Source organism: Perca fluviatilis, chromosome 1 (genome assembly GCF_010015445.1).
Source record: "Perca fluviatilis chromosome 1, GENO_Pfluv_1.0, whole genome shotgun sequence".
Taxonomy (NCBI): Eukaryota; Metazoa; Chordata; class Actinopteri; order Perciformes; family Percidae; genus Perca; species Perca fluviatilis.
In genome coordinates, this window is record NC_053112.1 from 20,626,012 (window position 1) to 20,642,979 (window position 16,968).

General features: G+C 39.8%; 1 protein-coding gene across 1 annotated transcript in view; it reads left to right on the forward strand.

The window, feature by feature from the left end:
• Positions 1-2,436: 2,436 nt before the first annotated feature.
• tusc3 (tumor suppressor candidate 3) overlaps positions 2,437-16,968 on the forward strand; it is a 93,726-nt gene continuing 79,194 nt past the window's right edge. Inside the window, exon 1 of the mRNA XM_039801798.1 lies at positions 2,437-2,589. Coding sequence (XP_039657732.1) covers positions 2,485-2,589 — 105 coding nt within the window. The 5' untranslated portion in view covers positions 2,437-2,484. The remainder of the gene's footprint in view (positions 2,590-16,968) is intronic.

Genomic DNA, 16,968 nt, shown 5'->3' on the forward strand with positions numbered 1-16,968 from the left:
GGCCACATGTATTTGATCAGGGCAGGTCTAATGAATAATACTGAACACATGTTTATTTTAGTCTGAATTTAATTGCGTTAGCTCTATCTCCATTTGGGCGAATAAAAACTTTGTGAATGTCTCCCTATTGTTATCTCTCCATGACAGCAGAATTGTTTGAGCAGTTGTAGTTTTGGATAATTAGATTATGCGATTTGTGGATTTACAGAAATGTATCTGCAATAATTGCAAAGATTGATTAACTGTCATAGATTCACTGGCCATTGGTTCATGAAAGTGAATATTCTCAGATTTTCTTAGTCCTTTATGATAGTAAACATCTTATATCTTTGGGTTTGGTTGCAAATACTGCATCAGTTAATTCAGAAAAATGCTTGAACAGCCGTCCTGGAAACATAACGTTTATCAAACGCTGCAGATTATTAACGTATGTTATGTTTACATTTAAAACTTCAGCAACTTCAGTTCTACATAACCATGCAAGACAATTCCAAGAGAATCCTTTGACAAATTTTGCAACCAAGCCCAACAAGTCTGGGGATGCTTTCATGATTGAGTTGCTATAGAGCGAATGAACTGTGGTTTAACTAGACTGCAACACGTTCTGATTGTTTCACGGTGCATTGGCTTTAATATTCCAACATCAGTTTCATTTCAGCAGTGTGTGTGTGTGTGTGTGTGTGTGTGTGTGTGTGTGTGTGTGTGTGTGTGTGTGTGTGTGTGTGTGTGTGTGTGTGTGTGTGTGTGTGTGTGTGTGTTTGCGTGCGTGCGTGCGTGTATTTGTGTGTGTTGGTTTGGTTTGTCTGTCTCATATTGTGCTGTGTTTTTATTGTAACACATTTTTACTTTATGCATTTATACTTTAGTGTGTGTGCGTGTGTATGTGTGTTAAGCACTTTGTAACTGTGTGTTTTAAAAAGTGCTATAAAGCTTTACTTACTTACTTACTTACTTACAACAAAGACCCATGCCCAATGTAATGAAATCCAGTACAATATTCTTTGTATTATATTGTATTATATATATATAAATATAAGCCTGTATATGTATATACAGTATATAGGCCTAAATATGTAACTGTATATCTTTGTTTAAATAGAATTTAGTCATTTTTGCTGAGAGACTGTTTAGATAATTAAGCTGCAGTTCCTTGTGTTGTTGAATTAGACTGCATTAAAAGGTGTACAGCATCTGCATACATATAGCCTATCAATTACAGTATAAAAAAAAAATAGTCACCTCTGCTCTGACTATGTTTTAAAAGTTTTACACAGGCAATAGTAATGTTTATCGCAAGGCTAATGTACCGCATTACGTTAGTCACAAAGTGCTGAGGTATAATTTCACTGGGAGACAGGGAGACATGTCACCCCCAATGATTTCACATAAATCATTAGTACCCCTCAATTAACTCTATGAAGTGTCTGCGACAATCTCACCACTCGCAAATGAGGGAGAAACAAAGAGATAAATTCTGCAGTCCTTGGTTCAGACGTCACACTTTTGACAAATAGCAGGCCAAACTGTAGACCAGTAATTTAGTCAGGGGGAAATTTCCACTCCGCCATCTTACTGATTTCAAGTTTTCTGAGAGTAAAACACATTCCTAATGGCCTAATAACAAAATAACATACATTAAAAATAGTAGTATGTAGATTAAAGGTCCCATGGCATGAACATTTCTCTTTATGAGGTTATTTAACATTAATATGAGTTCCTCCAGCCTGCCTATGGCTAGAAATGGTGATAGGTGTAAACCGAGCCCTGGGTATCCTGCTCTGCCTTTGAGAAATGAACGCTCAGATGGGCGATCTGGAATCTTGCTCCTTATGAGGTCATAAGGAGCAAGGTTTCCCCTTTCTCTGCTTTGCCGCCCAGAGAACATCATGGCTTTCAGGCGAGCAAAGTGGCAGTTGGTCAAGGCCTCCCCCTGCCATGAAGCACACACACACAACACACACACACACACACACAACACACACACACACACACAAACACAACCCAGTATAAATGCATAAAGTAAAAATGTATTACAATAAAGCCAAACCAACAACTGTAGAGGCGGTGCCTAATTTTATCCATTTTTTTATCCATACATTAAAATCAGTTTAAGTAACTGTCATCAGTGACAAAGGGCTTTTTATACACGTCCATCTTTTTGGGTTTGTTTTGTCATCATTATTCTACTGCATAATTCAGAATATGGCCTACACCTAGCTTGCCCTTTTCTCAATACACTGTTCAGTTCAAGATGTCATGTTGAGTCTTTTACTATAGTTGAGTTCCTTATAGATTCCTCCCCCAAAGTTGAAATTAAAAGTATGACCTCTAGATGTAAAATGTAAAGTAGTCTGTGAGTAAATTTAGTCAGCCTAAAAAACTACAAAACCCAGAGGCTTCCGCGCTTCAACTCTCTTTCCGTTGATTGGTCGACAGAACATCCATTGTCGTAGACGTGTCTCGCAGTGAGAGCATCCTTCCGTCATGGCGTCTGTTTGGACAAAATTCTTCGTTCACCTGCCGGTTTTGTCTGTTTTCTTCCTCTTGCTCCTATGTCTGCCGCCGGGGGGAGGACAAAAGAAGAAAGAGGTAAAGCTTCATCCGCTTAAATGAAATGTTTTGCGGATATAGCTGTGCTGTTTAATGTAATGAGCATAAACGTTAGCTAGTCAGGATAGACAGGAAGTTTGTCGGAGCGACGTTCTGGTTATCTTGCTAGCTAGCTAACGTGTCTCTTGTATGATGTAACAACTGAAAGAAACACTGCTTATTAGTTGTCTTTTTACGTTACGTGTTGGTCTCTTTCATGTTTGGTTAAGCTGTGTTACTTTTCTGCATAATGTGACAAGCGTATATGGTTAGGCATTGCAAGCTAATGTAGCTAACGTTAGCTGACGTTAATGTGTAACGTAAACGTCAGTCTATATAGCATTCTGTAAGACGTCAATTTGGTCTGGGAACAGTACTAAAACATCTCACGTGTTTCCATTGACACTCTTATAATATTTTAGCTTCACTAACGTTACTTAAAAGCATTATTTCGCTTTCGCCAATAAGGGTTTTATTTTGAAATTCGTAAGTGCAGGAACTGCTGTGTTTTACTTCTCGGTAGCTTAATAGTGACGTTTGACGATGCTGCCGACAATCTCACAATAACAACAAATAGATTGCTGCATGCTAGCTGAATTAGGTTTTTGTAGTGCACCGGAACACCCTGTAACTACTTTTGGTTAGTGTGAGATACATATGTACTTCTTTCATTCAGGGGTGGGTATGGTGGTGTGGTTTAACTGAAAGGGAAGTGAAACGGAAGCTCTTGTAGCTTGTTTGCTCGATCTGACATTGGTCACTGGGCTCAAAAGGCGTCTGTTCACCTGCATCTTGTTGAATCGACAGACATTACTTTTAAATATATTGTTGGTTATATGATTAACTTGCAATCTAATAATCGTAATGGTGAACACATACTATATTGGTGATGGGATTTATTTATGTTTTCATAAAGGCTGGGACGATTCGTCGACGTAGTCGATGCGTCGACACAAATAATTTGCGTCGATGCGTCACTAAATAAAATAAATAAATAAAACTTGCGTGCAAATTAATTAATGTAATGCGGAACTACTGTTAGATATGCGGGTTCTAGGGGCACCTAATCTGTAGCCCCACCTTAGCTCTGAAGCTAGCCGAGCTCCTCCGCCTACATGCAGTTTTTTGTCAGGTTGACGGTCCAGTGAGTGAGTCAGAGATAGCAGCACGAAAGGACGAGTATGGCAAGTGGTTGCGACCCTCTTTTAAGATCGCAAGTTTGGGAAAACTTCGAGACTGTATGGCTACAGCCTGGAGCCTCCCGTGTCATGTCCTCTCGTCTCATGCCGGTGTTATGTGCCTTCTGGTTTTTCCACCTACTGGTTTCCGAGCCTGTCCAGATGCCTTGTAAACCTATCAACCTACCCACGTCAACAGATTTGCTACATATTCATAAACATTTTACTGGCCTTTGCATGTCGCAACTCAAATAAAAACTACACTGAACTGAATATCGGAGCCCTACATTACTATAACATTGTACAGCGGGAAAAATGTGTTTTAAAAGTAATTAGGATGATCCTTGTCGTGCTGGATTCGAACCTTCCTCAGCAAAAATAAAAAAATACGAGTCCGCTTCGCTGTCCACTAAACTATCACGCTAATCATGTCTGTCTCCAGGACATGACTTTGTTTTTTCTTTTTTCTCAGTAGGCCATGAATCACTGTTTATCGGAGTACTCCGAAACAACAGGTTACCTTGACTTAGGCTTAAAAACATAACTATATCATGCACTCCAACCTTCTGCTACACCTCTGCGCTATTCGTGTACAAGGATTTGTCATAAATTATAGCAGGCAGCACACTGATTCTGAAACAATGGGTCTAAAACAACTGGTTACCCTGGGCTGGAAATGCGTAATCTCAAGGCTCTCAAACAGCTAGGCTACAATAACAAGTTCCTTGGATTTATGAAAAGAAGCAATATATTTCTATTGACATGGCTCAAATGCCTACATCTACGTTTCCAATAGCCTACAACGTTATGTTTATGACGGAAGATAACTAAGTATTTGAAACCCCTACAATACAAAGTTCTGTTTAAAAAATTTGGAAATAGTTTGCGCAACCTTTGAATTGTTTTCGTTGTAGCCTATAGGCTATATTATGTCACCTATGCACCCGGATATCAGAAGATCAGTTTTGAAATTGGTGTAAGATGAAAGGTGAACATTGTTTTCAACACTAGAGTGCACCGTTGCAGAACAAGCTCCGTGTGTTACGTGATTGCTAGATAAATTAAGTTGGAATACGATGTGTGGGAATATTGGCGAACATGGTAAGGTTTAATGTCTTAAAACGAAAAACGGGTTTCAAATCCTTTATTGGTTAAATATTTTTCTCCACTTGTCTTTCGTCGTAAACATAACGTTGTAGGCTATTGGAAACGTAGATGTAGGCATTTGAGCCATGTCAATAGAAATGTATATTGCTTTTTTTTTCATAAATCCAAGGAACTTGTTATTGTAGCCTAGCTGTTTGAGAGCCTCGAGATCACGCGTTTCCAGCCCAGGGTAACCAGTTGTTTTAGACCCATTATTTCAGAATCCATGTGCTGCCTGGTATAATTTATACGGAGTGTCTATTTGCACCCCCGGTACGAATAGCCTCGGCCACACAGCTGAGCTATTCACACCCTGTGACGTAACAACAAAAACACGTTGCTCGCGTGCACCGAAATCATGGCGGACGTTCATCTTCCATGACTGCAAAAACTGGCAAAGTTTTGTCTCTAAAGTTTGTAACAATTGAATTTCTAGCGGAAAATGGATACTACAGTTGCACTTTCTGTCTTCAGTGAAAGCATACAACCGTTTGTTAGGTAGTACCTATTTTTTATATACAGTACCATTACCTAGCAACCGAGGCTTGAAGAAACCCAAGTGGTAAACAACATTCCGTTATATACAACATTCCGTAAGAACTGCTAGGTGAGTGGTTAGTACGCTTACCTTTGGTATAGGAGTTTGGAGTTCAATTCCCCTGTGAGGCAATCTTATTTTTTTAATTTTGGATTAGATAATTTGCATGCAATTGCGCAAGTCAGGGCCCGCGAACGCAAACAATTTTTTTTGCAGGGTGGTAGGGGAAGACTCATGAATATGCCTGCTCTGGTTGGGTTGGTTAGGTTTAGGCAAGAAGAGTGGGATTGGTTAGGGTAAGAATGTCAGATAATATTCCAAAAAGGTGTGGATAACTGTGTGTAACTATATGCCAAGGTACTGTAAATGCACAGGGGTGCAAATAGCATACATTGATATTTGTACCAGACGGGGTATTAATAGAACACATTGCTGTGTGCACCGGCGGGGTACGAATAGCATTCATTTCTAATTGCATCAGGGTACAAATAGCATACACTGCTAATTGTACCAGGGGTGCAAATAGCCTCACCCTAATTTATGACAAATCCTTGTACACGGATAGCGCAGAGGTGTAGCAGAAGGTTGGTGTGCATGATATAGTTATGTTTTTAAGCCTAAATCAAGGTAACCTGTTGTTTCGGAGTACTCCGATAAACAGTGATTCATGGCCTACTGAGAAAAAAGAAAAAACAAAGTCATGTCCTGGAGACTGACATGATAAGCGTGATAGTGTAGTGGACAGCGAAGCGGACTTGTATATTTTTATTTTTGCTGAGGAGCTGTACAATGTTATAGTAATGTAGGGCTCCGATATTCAGTTCAGTGTAGTTTTTATTTGAGTTGTGACATGCAAAGGCCAGTAAAATGTTTATGAATATGTAGCAAATCTGTTGACGTGGGTAGGTTGATAGGTTTACAAGGCATCTGGACAGGCTCGGAAACCAGTAGGTGGAAAAACCAGAAGGCACATAACACCGTCCCCGCCTCGAAAAGTCAGTTCCAGTAGGCTACAGGCGAGAGAGTGGTGGATAAGACGAGGACTGTGTGTCGGCGTTGTTCAGCAGTTGTTGGGTATGTGAGTGGAAATACATCTAACATGCTAACGCATATCCGACGCCATCACCCAGATGTGCCAGTCACTGGAACGAGACAAAAAAAACTGTCCAACTTCTCCTCCCTACACTGCTTAACCAGCCTTTAGATACAAATAATTAAAGTTAAATTAAAGGAAGAAGAGCTTGGATGTTAAACAAGAGCTTATTCATTATACAAATACTACAAATAAATTTTACTTGAACAGTGCAGTGTTAAACAATTTTAATAAATAGAGATTTGAACCTTATTGAAATTTGTTTTGTGTAAATTGTTAATAATTGAGCAATGGGAAAATAATCGCTAATTGAAAAATTAATCGTTAGATTAGTCGACTAATCGTAAAAAAATTAGCGCTAGATTAATTGTTTAAAAAATAATCGTTTGGGACAGCCCTAGTTTTCATGAATGCTGTGATCCTTTTTTATATCTTTAACAAACTATATCCTTGACGTTCCACTTCCGGGATTGCTCTGTTGCCGCCGGAAAATCCGCCTGATTTCACTCATTTAGGCCGGATATCCGTCACCTTGGGCTTCCTTTGTGTTGGCATTTTAAACTTGATTTATCAGGACTATGCTTAACCTTTTTTCAGATCTCTGCAGGGTAAATCCAGACAGCTAGCTAGACTATCTGTCCAATCTGAGTTTTCTGTTGCACGACTAAAACAACTTTTAAATGTACACATAGGGCTGGGCAATATACCGATATTATATCGATATCGTGATATGAGACTAGATATCGTCTTAGATTTTGGATATCGTAAAATCTTAATATATTAAGTGTTGTCTTTTCCTGGTTTTGAAGGCTGCATTAGAGTAAAGTGATGTAGTTTTCTGAGCTTAGCAGACTGTTCTAGCTGTTTTATTATTTGCCTTTACACACTTTGTCACTGATGATTATTTATCAAAAGTCTCATTGTGTAAATGATATTTTGTTAAAACACCAATTGTCAATCCTACAATATCGTCGCAATATCGATATCAAGGTATTTAGTCAGGAATATCGTGATATTTGAGTTTCTCCATATCGCCCAGGCCTACGTACACATGTTCCACCAAAACAAGTACCTTCCGAGCCTGCTTAGCACCGCCCAAGACGATTGTGATTGGCTTAAAGAAATGCCAATAAACCAGAGCACGTTTTCCCTCCCATCCCCGAATGCTATGTGGAGTAGCCAGACTCTCCTCCAGCGCTCTTTGGAGGAGGGTCTCGCAAAGCGAGACTAGCCTTGGCCTAATACTTGTATATGGGGTGACATGAAACAGCGGCTTTTTATTATTTTGTTATGTGCTGCTGATCCTTCCTGCTTTTTTTCTTTATTAAAAATATGCTACTAAAGATAATTACTGATGCACTCCTGAGTTATGACACATACTATTAATTTGAGTGTGAAAGTTCATTTTTGACCCTGGGAATTTGACAGAATTATACTCAAGTTCTACTTATTAGCTTTTCCTGAGTTTTCAACCATCTCACGTAGACTGTGAGATTAGTCGGTCAAACTTTATTATTCATGGCCTTTGTCCAATTACACCACAGTTCAACTCACCTGCAGAGCCGTTATCTCGCACTAAACAGCTTACATGTCCAATCACAGGTTTCATCTGTGTGACTCACATTTTGTGCCTTTGCTTGAATCTAACATGAGCATCATTTGTGTCTTTTACTCAGTCCAAAATAAAATAAAAGTGTGCGTCCTCATCATAGATGGTAATGAAGTCCTTACACCCTGTTGGGCACATCTCTTACATGGATTCAGACCGAAAACAGCCCTGCGAAAAAGCAACACACGGACAGGATTTTACAACTCTGGAAAGTTATCACAACAATTGCAAGATAAACCGTAGTTGCATTATTTGTTGGCCAGAATATTCCTTTGGGGGGAAAAAACACACAGGTCTGAATATATTCAAATATTTATTCTTTTTTTTTTTTTCATTACTTCTCCCTTACAGTTATCACTTTACTCATACACACACACTAGCAACACCATCCACACTTATGCATAACATGTTTTTATTTATACAGCCACACTGAACTAATCAGTATAGACATAGACATAGCCAGACCGGGCGCTCCAGGTTGTTGTCGGCGCTAGCACGCCGAGCTAGCTACCGGCAGGATGACAAAATAATACGCCAAGACCAGAGGCGGAGGACTGCATTTTTGTGCACAATGAATGGAGTACCAACCTCAGGATCGTTGCCCAGCACGGCTCACCTGACACCTGGAGCCCTGTCGGTAATATATACAGGCCATTTTATTTACTACGAAAACAGCACACTGCCGTCTACGTAGCCCCCGATGCTAACGTTAGCACAAGTTTGGCTCACTGCTAACCATAGGGAACAAACTGCAGCGCGATCACCTGGAGGGGATACAGGGGACTTTTAAAAGGCGTCCTTCAAATCTGTACTCCCCAGCTTTTTTCCAGCATGTAGATTGTTTTACTAGAGGGAAGAACACACTAGACCATGTATACTCTAACATCAAGAAAGCATACAGAACTGCTCCTCTCCCTCACCTGGGCCAGTCAGGTCACATCCAACTATACCTGATCCCAGCATAAATCCGGTCAAAAGGACTATAAAGCCAAGTAGGACTATCAAAACCTGGCCTGACACTTCCCTATTCCAGCTCCAGGACTGCTTCCAATAAGGACATGGTTGTGTGCAATATGTTACAGAACAGAGCCCTTTGTTTATTGTTATGATTTCATCTTGTTTTTTTGCTGCACAATTTACATTACAGCAGAGGCGAACAACTGAATATGTACTCAGAGTTCAATGTTCCTATACTAGTTCAATTAGTATTATTATAGTAGTATTTTGTCTTTGAATTGTTTTTACCTGAATACTTAAATTTTAAAGAAAATAAATAACAACTGTTTTCATTCAACATTGTGCCCATTATCATCAGTGATTAAGTAACTCAGACTTTTAAAAACACATTTTTAAAGGATATCGTCTAATTATCGTTATCGTCAAAATCTGAAAAGAAAAAGATATTATTTTTTGTCCATATCGCCCACCCCTAGTCACCAGTGGCTAAGATGATATTGGAGTCAATGGATGAGGAAGAACAGCTGCTTTTGAGCCTGCTTGCAAAGAAACAAATGTAAATATGATGAGTTCAATATCTTCATGAAAGAAATGAGGATGATAGACGAAGAGAAGCACTTTGAATACTTCAGAATGTCTGCACTACCATTCGATGACCTGCTTCGTCGGATCAAGCCTTTCATTCACCATAAAAGAACTCATGTTAACCTAGTAAGTTTACAAGAGAGAACTCGTCCGTGCTTCCTGTTTCCGCTTTGTCATGCGCCGCTGAAAAAAACCCCGTATAAAATAAGTTTGTAGGGAAAAAGAAGAAGAAGAATCCGCGCCAGGGTCAAAAAACCTCTGGTCGCGCACTTTAAATCCTGTCGCGCCAGCGAGATCTACGTCACATTGTCGTGCGACAGGTCAGGAACGGCGACTGTAAAAAGGCCTTCAGTTTGTTGTAATATTTTGTTATGGACCAAGGACTTTTAACCAAGTCACGGTGTTGTTGTAATATTACTGTTGCACCACCTCATCTGCACCTTCCGTGCAGCTGACTTAGCATATGAATAGAAAAGTGATTGAGTGGACAAACTGTGGAATTAATAAATGATGAAATGCATGGACAAATACATGACAAGTGAGCAAATATTTGAACAAATGAATAAAGAATTGAACATATCCACAAATGGGTGAAGAAAGAGCTGACGCAGTGGAAGAATAAACTAATGAATAAATGGACAGATTAACTACTGAAAAGGCATTTGAATGAGAGAGAGTAAATGAATAATTGAGACTGACATATTTGCCCTCCAGTTTGCTGTAAACACTTATTTTTTTTTTTCTATCTCTAATAACGATGGCTTGTGAGGTGTATGTATAATGAATGTGTCAGTACCGTTGGAGTGAAGCTGTGCAAATATGAGCGCACACATGCCACTTCTTGTAAAGTTAACCTTTTAGGGGAGGGGACTTTTCTGATACTGCAAGGACATATTTGGTTGTACTACTGAATAAGTGAGCTATAGAGACTTTACTTTACAAACCTTGGACAGTACATTTTCTTGGTGCAGTATGTGTTCATATTTCAACACTGAAGAACATACTAGTCTCTCATTCACTTGTCCAGCATTCTGCTTTAAATACAACTGTCTAGCAAAGCTTTGAGGGAAAAAGCCTACTCTAGTTTGTTGATGAATAAAACAATTCTAAGGAGTTGCGATTAGGAGTTTAAAACTTCAATTTTACAGTTACTAATGAATAATCTCCTATTTTTAACATGTTTTACCCAGGGACAGTCTGCTGACATCAGTGCTTATTTTCAGCAAGGCCTTGATTCACATTCACAGAATTACACCAGGGAGCTGCCCATTATAGCCACGGTCTGCTGTTAGGCACTGACTGTCTCAAGGACACATTGCATTATCTAATAAGTGAGAGCATTTCTCAATCATTTACCTAGCTAAAAGGTGTCCAGCTATTATTGGTTTGCTTCTCTGCCATGGACATTGCCACTATCCAACATGGCATCATGACTTTGCGTAAACATACACACCACTTTCCTAAAGCCAAATGGCGTGTTATCTGTACGCATTTTGAGCTATCCACGTGTATGTCTACGCTGTATACAGCAGATGTAAACATACACACCACGTGGCGTTGCCAACCTCCTTCCGCGGACTTACGTCCTTTCATACTACTCGCTACGGCGAAAATATACACGTAATGTAGGTCAATGGTGGCCGAACGGCGTTGATAAACACGCTAAAAAGCGATTATGCGCCTTGATAACACGCAAAAACGGCATACGAATTGGCATGTCATACAAACGCCACTTTATGAGATCAGTCTGCACTATCTTTAAAGCTTTGACTTTAATATATTGTCCACTAGGGGTCGGAAAGAAATCGATTTCCATTTTGCGACGATTTTTATAATGTGATTCTTTTCCCCAAAATCAATATGTCTTATTCATTTTTTAACCAATGATTCACCTAAATATTTTCTGTTTAAATGTGGTATTCGGCAACATCAAATCTGTTTCAAGCTAAACAGACCGAAAGCAGAAAATGCTGAAAATACTTTTTTTTTTTTTAAACAATTAGTTAATACATGTCTCATGACCAGTGTTGGGAACGTTACTTTAAAAAAGTAATTAGTTATAGTTACTCACTACTTGTTCAAAAAAGTAACTGAGTTAGTAACTGAATTACTCTATAATAAAAGTAACTCGTTACCAGGGAAAGTAACTATATATAAAAAAAGTTGCTATATGTCAAAGAATTTGGATTTTTTTTAGCAGTTTTCACAAGTCGGTTGAAATGAGTAGAACAGACAGGTGTTTAACGTACATAACTTTCAATATTTATAGCACGTCCACAGACAGCAAGAGGTTTATCCTGCACTTCAAGTATTATCTTGGTAAGAAAAGTAAACCGTTACACCATATAAACTTATATGACACATATACTTTAACAACATACCTGCCTATCATACGGTTGACTTCAGCCTGTGTCATAGGTTTTTGTTGTGAGGCAGACAGATCTAGCTTTTGCTGCTTGGAGGACTTTGCTCTGAGTCCTTCTTTGCTAGTGGATAGCGAGCTATCATCTGTGGTGGAGGTATCGCTGGTTTTGGCCACTAGCTTTGTAGATGCGTGTGTCGTTGTGAGATGCTTCATTAAATTAGAGTTGCTTACAACGGATGTCGACAAAGTCTTCGCTCCTGGACATAATGTACACATTACATGCACGTTCTTGCCTTTGACCACAATGAATTTGAAGTAGTGCTTATATCTCCACCTTGAAAACGCCAACTTTTCATCGGATTGCTCCTGACTCGCCATCTCTGCTGAATCTGTTTAGCTGTTGTGTGTGTGTGGCGCGTGTGCTGGCATGTGTGTAAAAACACTGGCTCTGATTGGCTACCATGAAACATGACTCTGCCTTAGCCAATCATAATCGCTTACCTCGTTATTAACCCACCTCCTCACTAGCTGCGAGCCAGGGGTGCGTTTGGATTACACAGTTTATTCAATCAATGCCTAGTAACGCACCGCATTGAACGTCCAGTAACGTTAACGGCGTTATAACGACGGGAAAAGTAATTAGTTAGATTACCCCGTTACTGAAAAAATAACGCCGTTACCTAACGCCGTTCTTTTAAATGGCGTTATTCCAAACACTGCTCATGACCTATTGTCTCTAGAAGTGTATTATTCAGCTTTTGGAAAGGAAAATAAATTGCAATACTCAATGCTGTCGAATCGCAATGAAGAAAAATCGCAATACAAATCTTAACGGCACCCATGTATAATGAAGGAATCGAATCGGGAGAAAAGCATATCGTGCATTTGGTCCATCCTGTGTGAATCTGTACCAAGTAGCAGACAGGAGCTAGCCACACGTGCTACACTAGCGCACACACACACACGCACACGCACACATAGAGACAGACAGACATCCAATGAGCCACAGGAGATATATTGAAGGGTTATAATGTGAGAAATGTGTTTCCCAGTTGCCTGCCTGGGGCCATGGCAAAAGGGGGGAGGAGGCGGAGGAAGATCTTATTTAGCTGGAAATGGACAAAATGGTGAAGCAGCATCTCACCAACTTTTGCTCTCCCTCGCTGCCCTTTGTCTTCCCCTGGCCGCTACAAGCTTTTTCTCTAAACTGTGTGGGCTGTGTAGGGCTAAAGGTTAAAAGGTTAAGTTAATTAAAGCTGTCCTGAAACATTCAAACATTCAAAAGCATGTTTGGTACATCGATCAGTTTTTCCCCCAGATTAGAAAGGTGTGTGTGTGTGTGTGTGTGTGTGTGTGTGTGTGTGTGTGTCTGTGTGTGTGTGTGCCGATGTTGATTGTGTGGCGCACCGCCACAAATTAGTCTGTGTAGGAAACACTGTTGATATTCAAATCTTAAGTCCGTATTCAAAGTGTTGTTTATTTTGTTTGTCCTTGTCTCATTTCCTCGCTTTGGTTCTCTAGTTACTGACTCGTTGTGGTGAGAATGACCGCTACATAGACGAGATCATGTCTTTATTTTACTGGTGCACTAAATGCATGTTTAGTCTGCGTTTGCAGTGTAGTGAGAGGGGCTGAGAGAGTGAGCAGAAGAGACTTTTGACATTAAAATAATGGTGCCGGGTTTTAATGTAATGTAGGATTTGCTATTGTTTGGATTTACTTCTGTTGGCAGAGGAGCCAAACTGTTTTTATCTAGTTTCATTATCTACATTTGTTGGAGCACAATTTAATACAAACTTCTTCAAGCAAGGACTTAGCCATTCAGGGGTTACAATTATTTTTGTAAAAGCCTTTATAGTTGGTAATCTAAAATTATTCCATGAAGTTTATTAACACTTTCTTTGTCATACACCAAAATCAAATGGGACCAAAACACTGCTGGACTCTAATGAAATCTAACAAGGGCAGCAAGGGAGGCAGCACTATAAGTCTTCTATAGTAAGGAGCATTAGAACATTTCTGTGTTGCATCAACAGCGCAAAGAAGGAATCCTTAAAAATGTAACAACATAGTTGTGTCTATGGCCAACTAATGAATTCACAACTCTGTCGATCATTTATGATGCCAGTTTAGTGTTGCTGTGGTAATATCAATGGTGAAATCCATAAATCAAAACTTGATGTACTGTTGGACTCTCTTTAAACTGCATTAAGCATAAATCCGACTTGCATCTCTTCTGCTTGTCTACATGAAATCACATCTTTTGCAAATAATTTGACTGACCGTAAGGTTCCGTTGAGGATGGGCACCGTGACTCTTTAGCGTAGAGGGCAGAGTAAGTCGGCTTGGTTGTCTCGCTGCCTAAGTTTGCGCTAAAATTTGAGATTATGACAGTACAGCACAACTCTTTGCAACAAAGTTGTCTTGTATCGTGCCAATGAAAAATGGTATTGCTGTCAAAGCCAGTAAGATCACTGATAGAGTGGATAAATAAACATAAAAATAGAGTCTGAGAAAAGGACAACTTAAGGAAAAAGTTGAGTTGTGATTGTGACAGACATGTGGGAAGAAATAAATACATTTAAAGAAAAAGGAAAAAAAAAGGTAGATTAAAAAGTTAGGGCAGTGCAAAGCTCTGCCTTTCTAAACCCTGCTATACGCCCCTCAGGGAGTGGAAGAAATAGTCATGGAAAGAGAGAATATTTATATCCCTTCAATACTCCCTCGTTCATCACCCCAGCTCTGCTAGATATTATATCTAGCTTGTGTTGTGTTTCTGTCTTAAGGCTGACTACAGCACAAAGAAAGAACCAATGTAAGCACTTCCTATACCTAACCCTATGGAGTCAGGGGAGTAAAGAGAGAAAAAATGTCCAAGGCAGCAGGTCTGAGGCAAGGAGAATTATATATCTAGAGAGTTATATATCTACAGAGAGATAGAGATTTCAAAGTAGTGGGCTTGCTAGCAGACCCAGGGACCAGTCTAATAAGTGGATTGGAATAATAACCTCTGCACACGGAGGCCCAATAAACTACCGGGTAGGCTCTTCAGGGCATAACCCAAGCCACTTGCTGAGTTTAGGCTGGGGCTTATGAAGCTAAACACTGCGTAAGCGCTATTGACTCTTGGTTTTCTGTCTGACCTGTTCATCGGAGAATAAACCATAGCTCACAGTTCACACAGTCTTTGCCCATGGATTTTATAATACAGTGCAAGTATACTCTGTGAGAAGAAATAGCTTTTCCCACTAATTGCTAAAATTACAGTTTAATGCATGTGTTTTGTAGCCTATATGATGTATTAGATGTATCTGTTTCAAAAGGAGAAAAAAAGCATAATTAAAAGGACAAAAATTTAACCGTACTCTTAATAACTATTGTTAATGTCTGAGAAACATATACAGCAAAAACCACACTGTATAAATGAGTCCCTGTTATCATGCTGTGTAGGGAACGTGTATTGTAGTTTCATTATTGTCCCATGCTGTGTAAGTGCTGTTGTAAGTGTAGAGTTGGAAGGAAGGAAGGAAGGAAGGTGTGTGTGTGTGTGTGTGTGTGTGTGTGTGTGTGTGTGTGTGTGTGTGTGTGTGTGTGTGTGTGTGTGTGTGTGTGTGTGTGTGTGTGTGTGTGTGTGTGTGTGTGTGTGTGTGTGTGTGTGTGTGTGTGTGTGTGTGTGTGTGTGTGTGTGTGTGTGTGTGTGTGTGTTACAGTCATCTGTCCAATGCCAGACACCATTGTGGGTCTGATCAATCCTTAATGCTTTCTGGGTTTGTCTTTACCTTTCTGTGTGTCTCCTACAGTCCAGCTGTATCCACTGTCAACACATTCTCACAGAGAATTGTCTTTTCATTTCTTATTTTCCTTTCTTTTTTTTTTCATCTACTTTATTAGTCTTTGTTTATTTCTGCCTTTATTACGGTCTTTTGCCAAATGGGTCTTTGGTTTTCCTTTTTTATGCATGCATGTCTCACTTTTGTTGATTCTCGCTGTCCCTTTTTCCCTCATGAAAATGAATGCGAAGGATTCAAGGGTTCAAGAGAGATGAATACTGAATCCAACCCCCTTTCCCTTGTGTGTTGCCAGTACAGCCCAAACTGCAGGTATAATGGCGCCATATTTTGCACAGTGAAATGTTTCAGTGCTCTCCCAGTGAATTCAGGGGTGATTTGTTTAGATCTCGCTCATTAGCCGTAGTCATCTGAATTATTGATGCAGTAGTGTCAGACCTGCTTTCCCGATGACTGATGGCCTATGTTTCCAAGTCATTTTCCGTCTCTGTTATTCCTCCCTCTCCTCCTCCTTTTTTTCTTCCTCCCCCTTTCCAACACTTCTATAACAAATCTTTCTGAGTGGCAAAATGACTTCTGTCTCTGGCTTTCCGTCCCCCTGTCCACCCCTTTCCCCTCCTTCGCTGTTCACCTCTTTGACATTTTTATAATCATATGTGGTGTCATGAAAAGATTTCCCTTTTCTTTTACCTTGTTTCCTAATTTTCTCCTCCCTTTGGGCCTTCCCTTGTTCTCTTTGCTTTCTTCTTCCCGCCCCTCGCCCCTTCCTCCTAACCTTTCCTGACATTTCTGAAGCTAATTTCCGGGCCAGCCCTATTAAGTCTGAGAGGAGTGCAGAATGTTTCCTTGTTGTTGTGAACATTAAGTTCTCAATGTCATTCATCAGAGGTATAGGCACTCGCTCCTTTTGAATCGTCTTTCTCTCTCTTGCTTAGTATAAGCTTGCTTGCTTAGTATTCTGCGTGCACCGGACCGTTACCTCCGTACCTTGACGTTTTGGCATGAATAGACCTTAGTACAGCCCTAGTAATTACCTTGTTTGTATTGACGATTTGGAAACTCAGATTTTGTTTAAAAGCTCTGACATATCCCACTTGGTACTACAAGTGCCTAAAAAGCA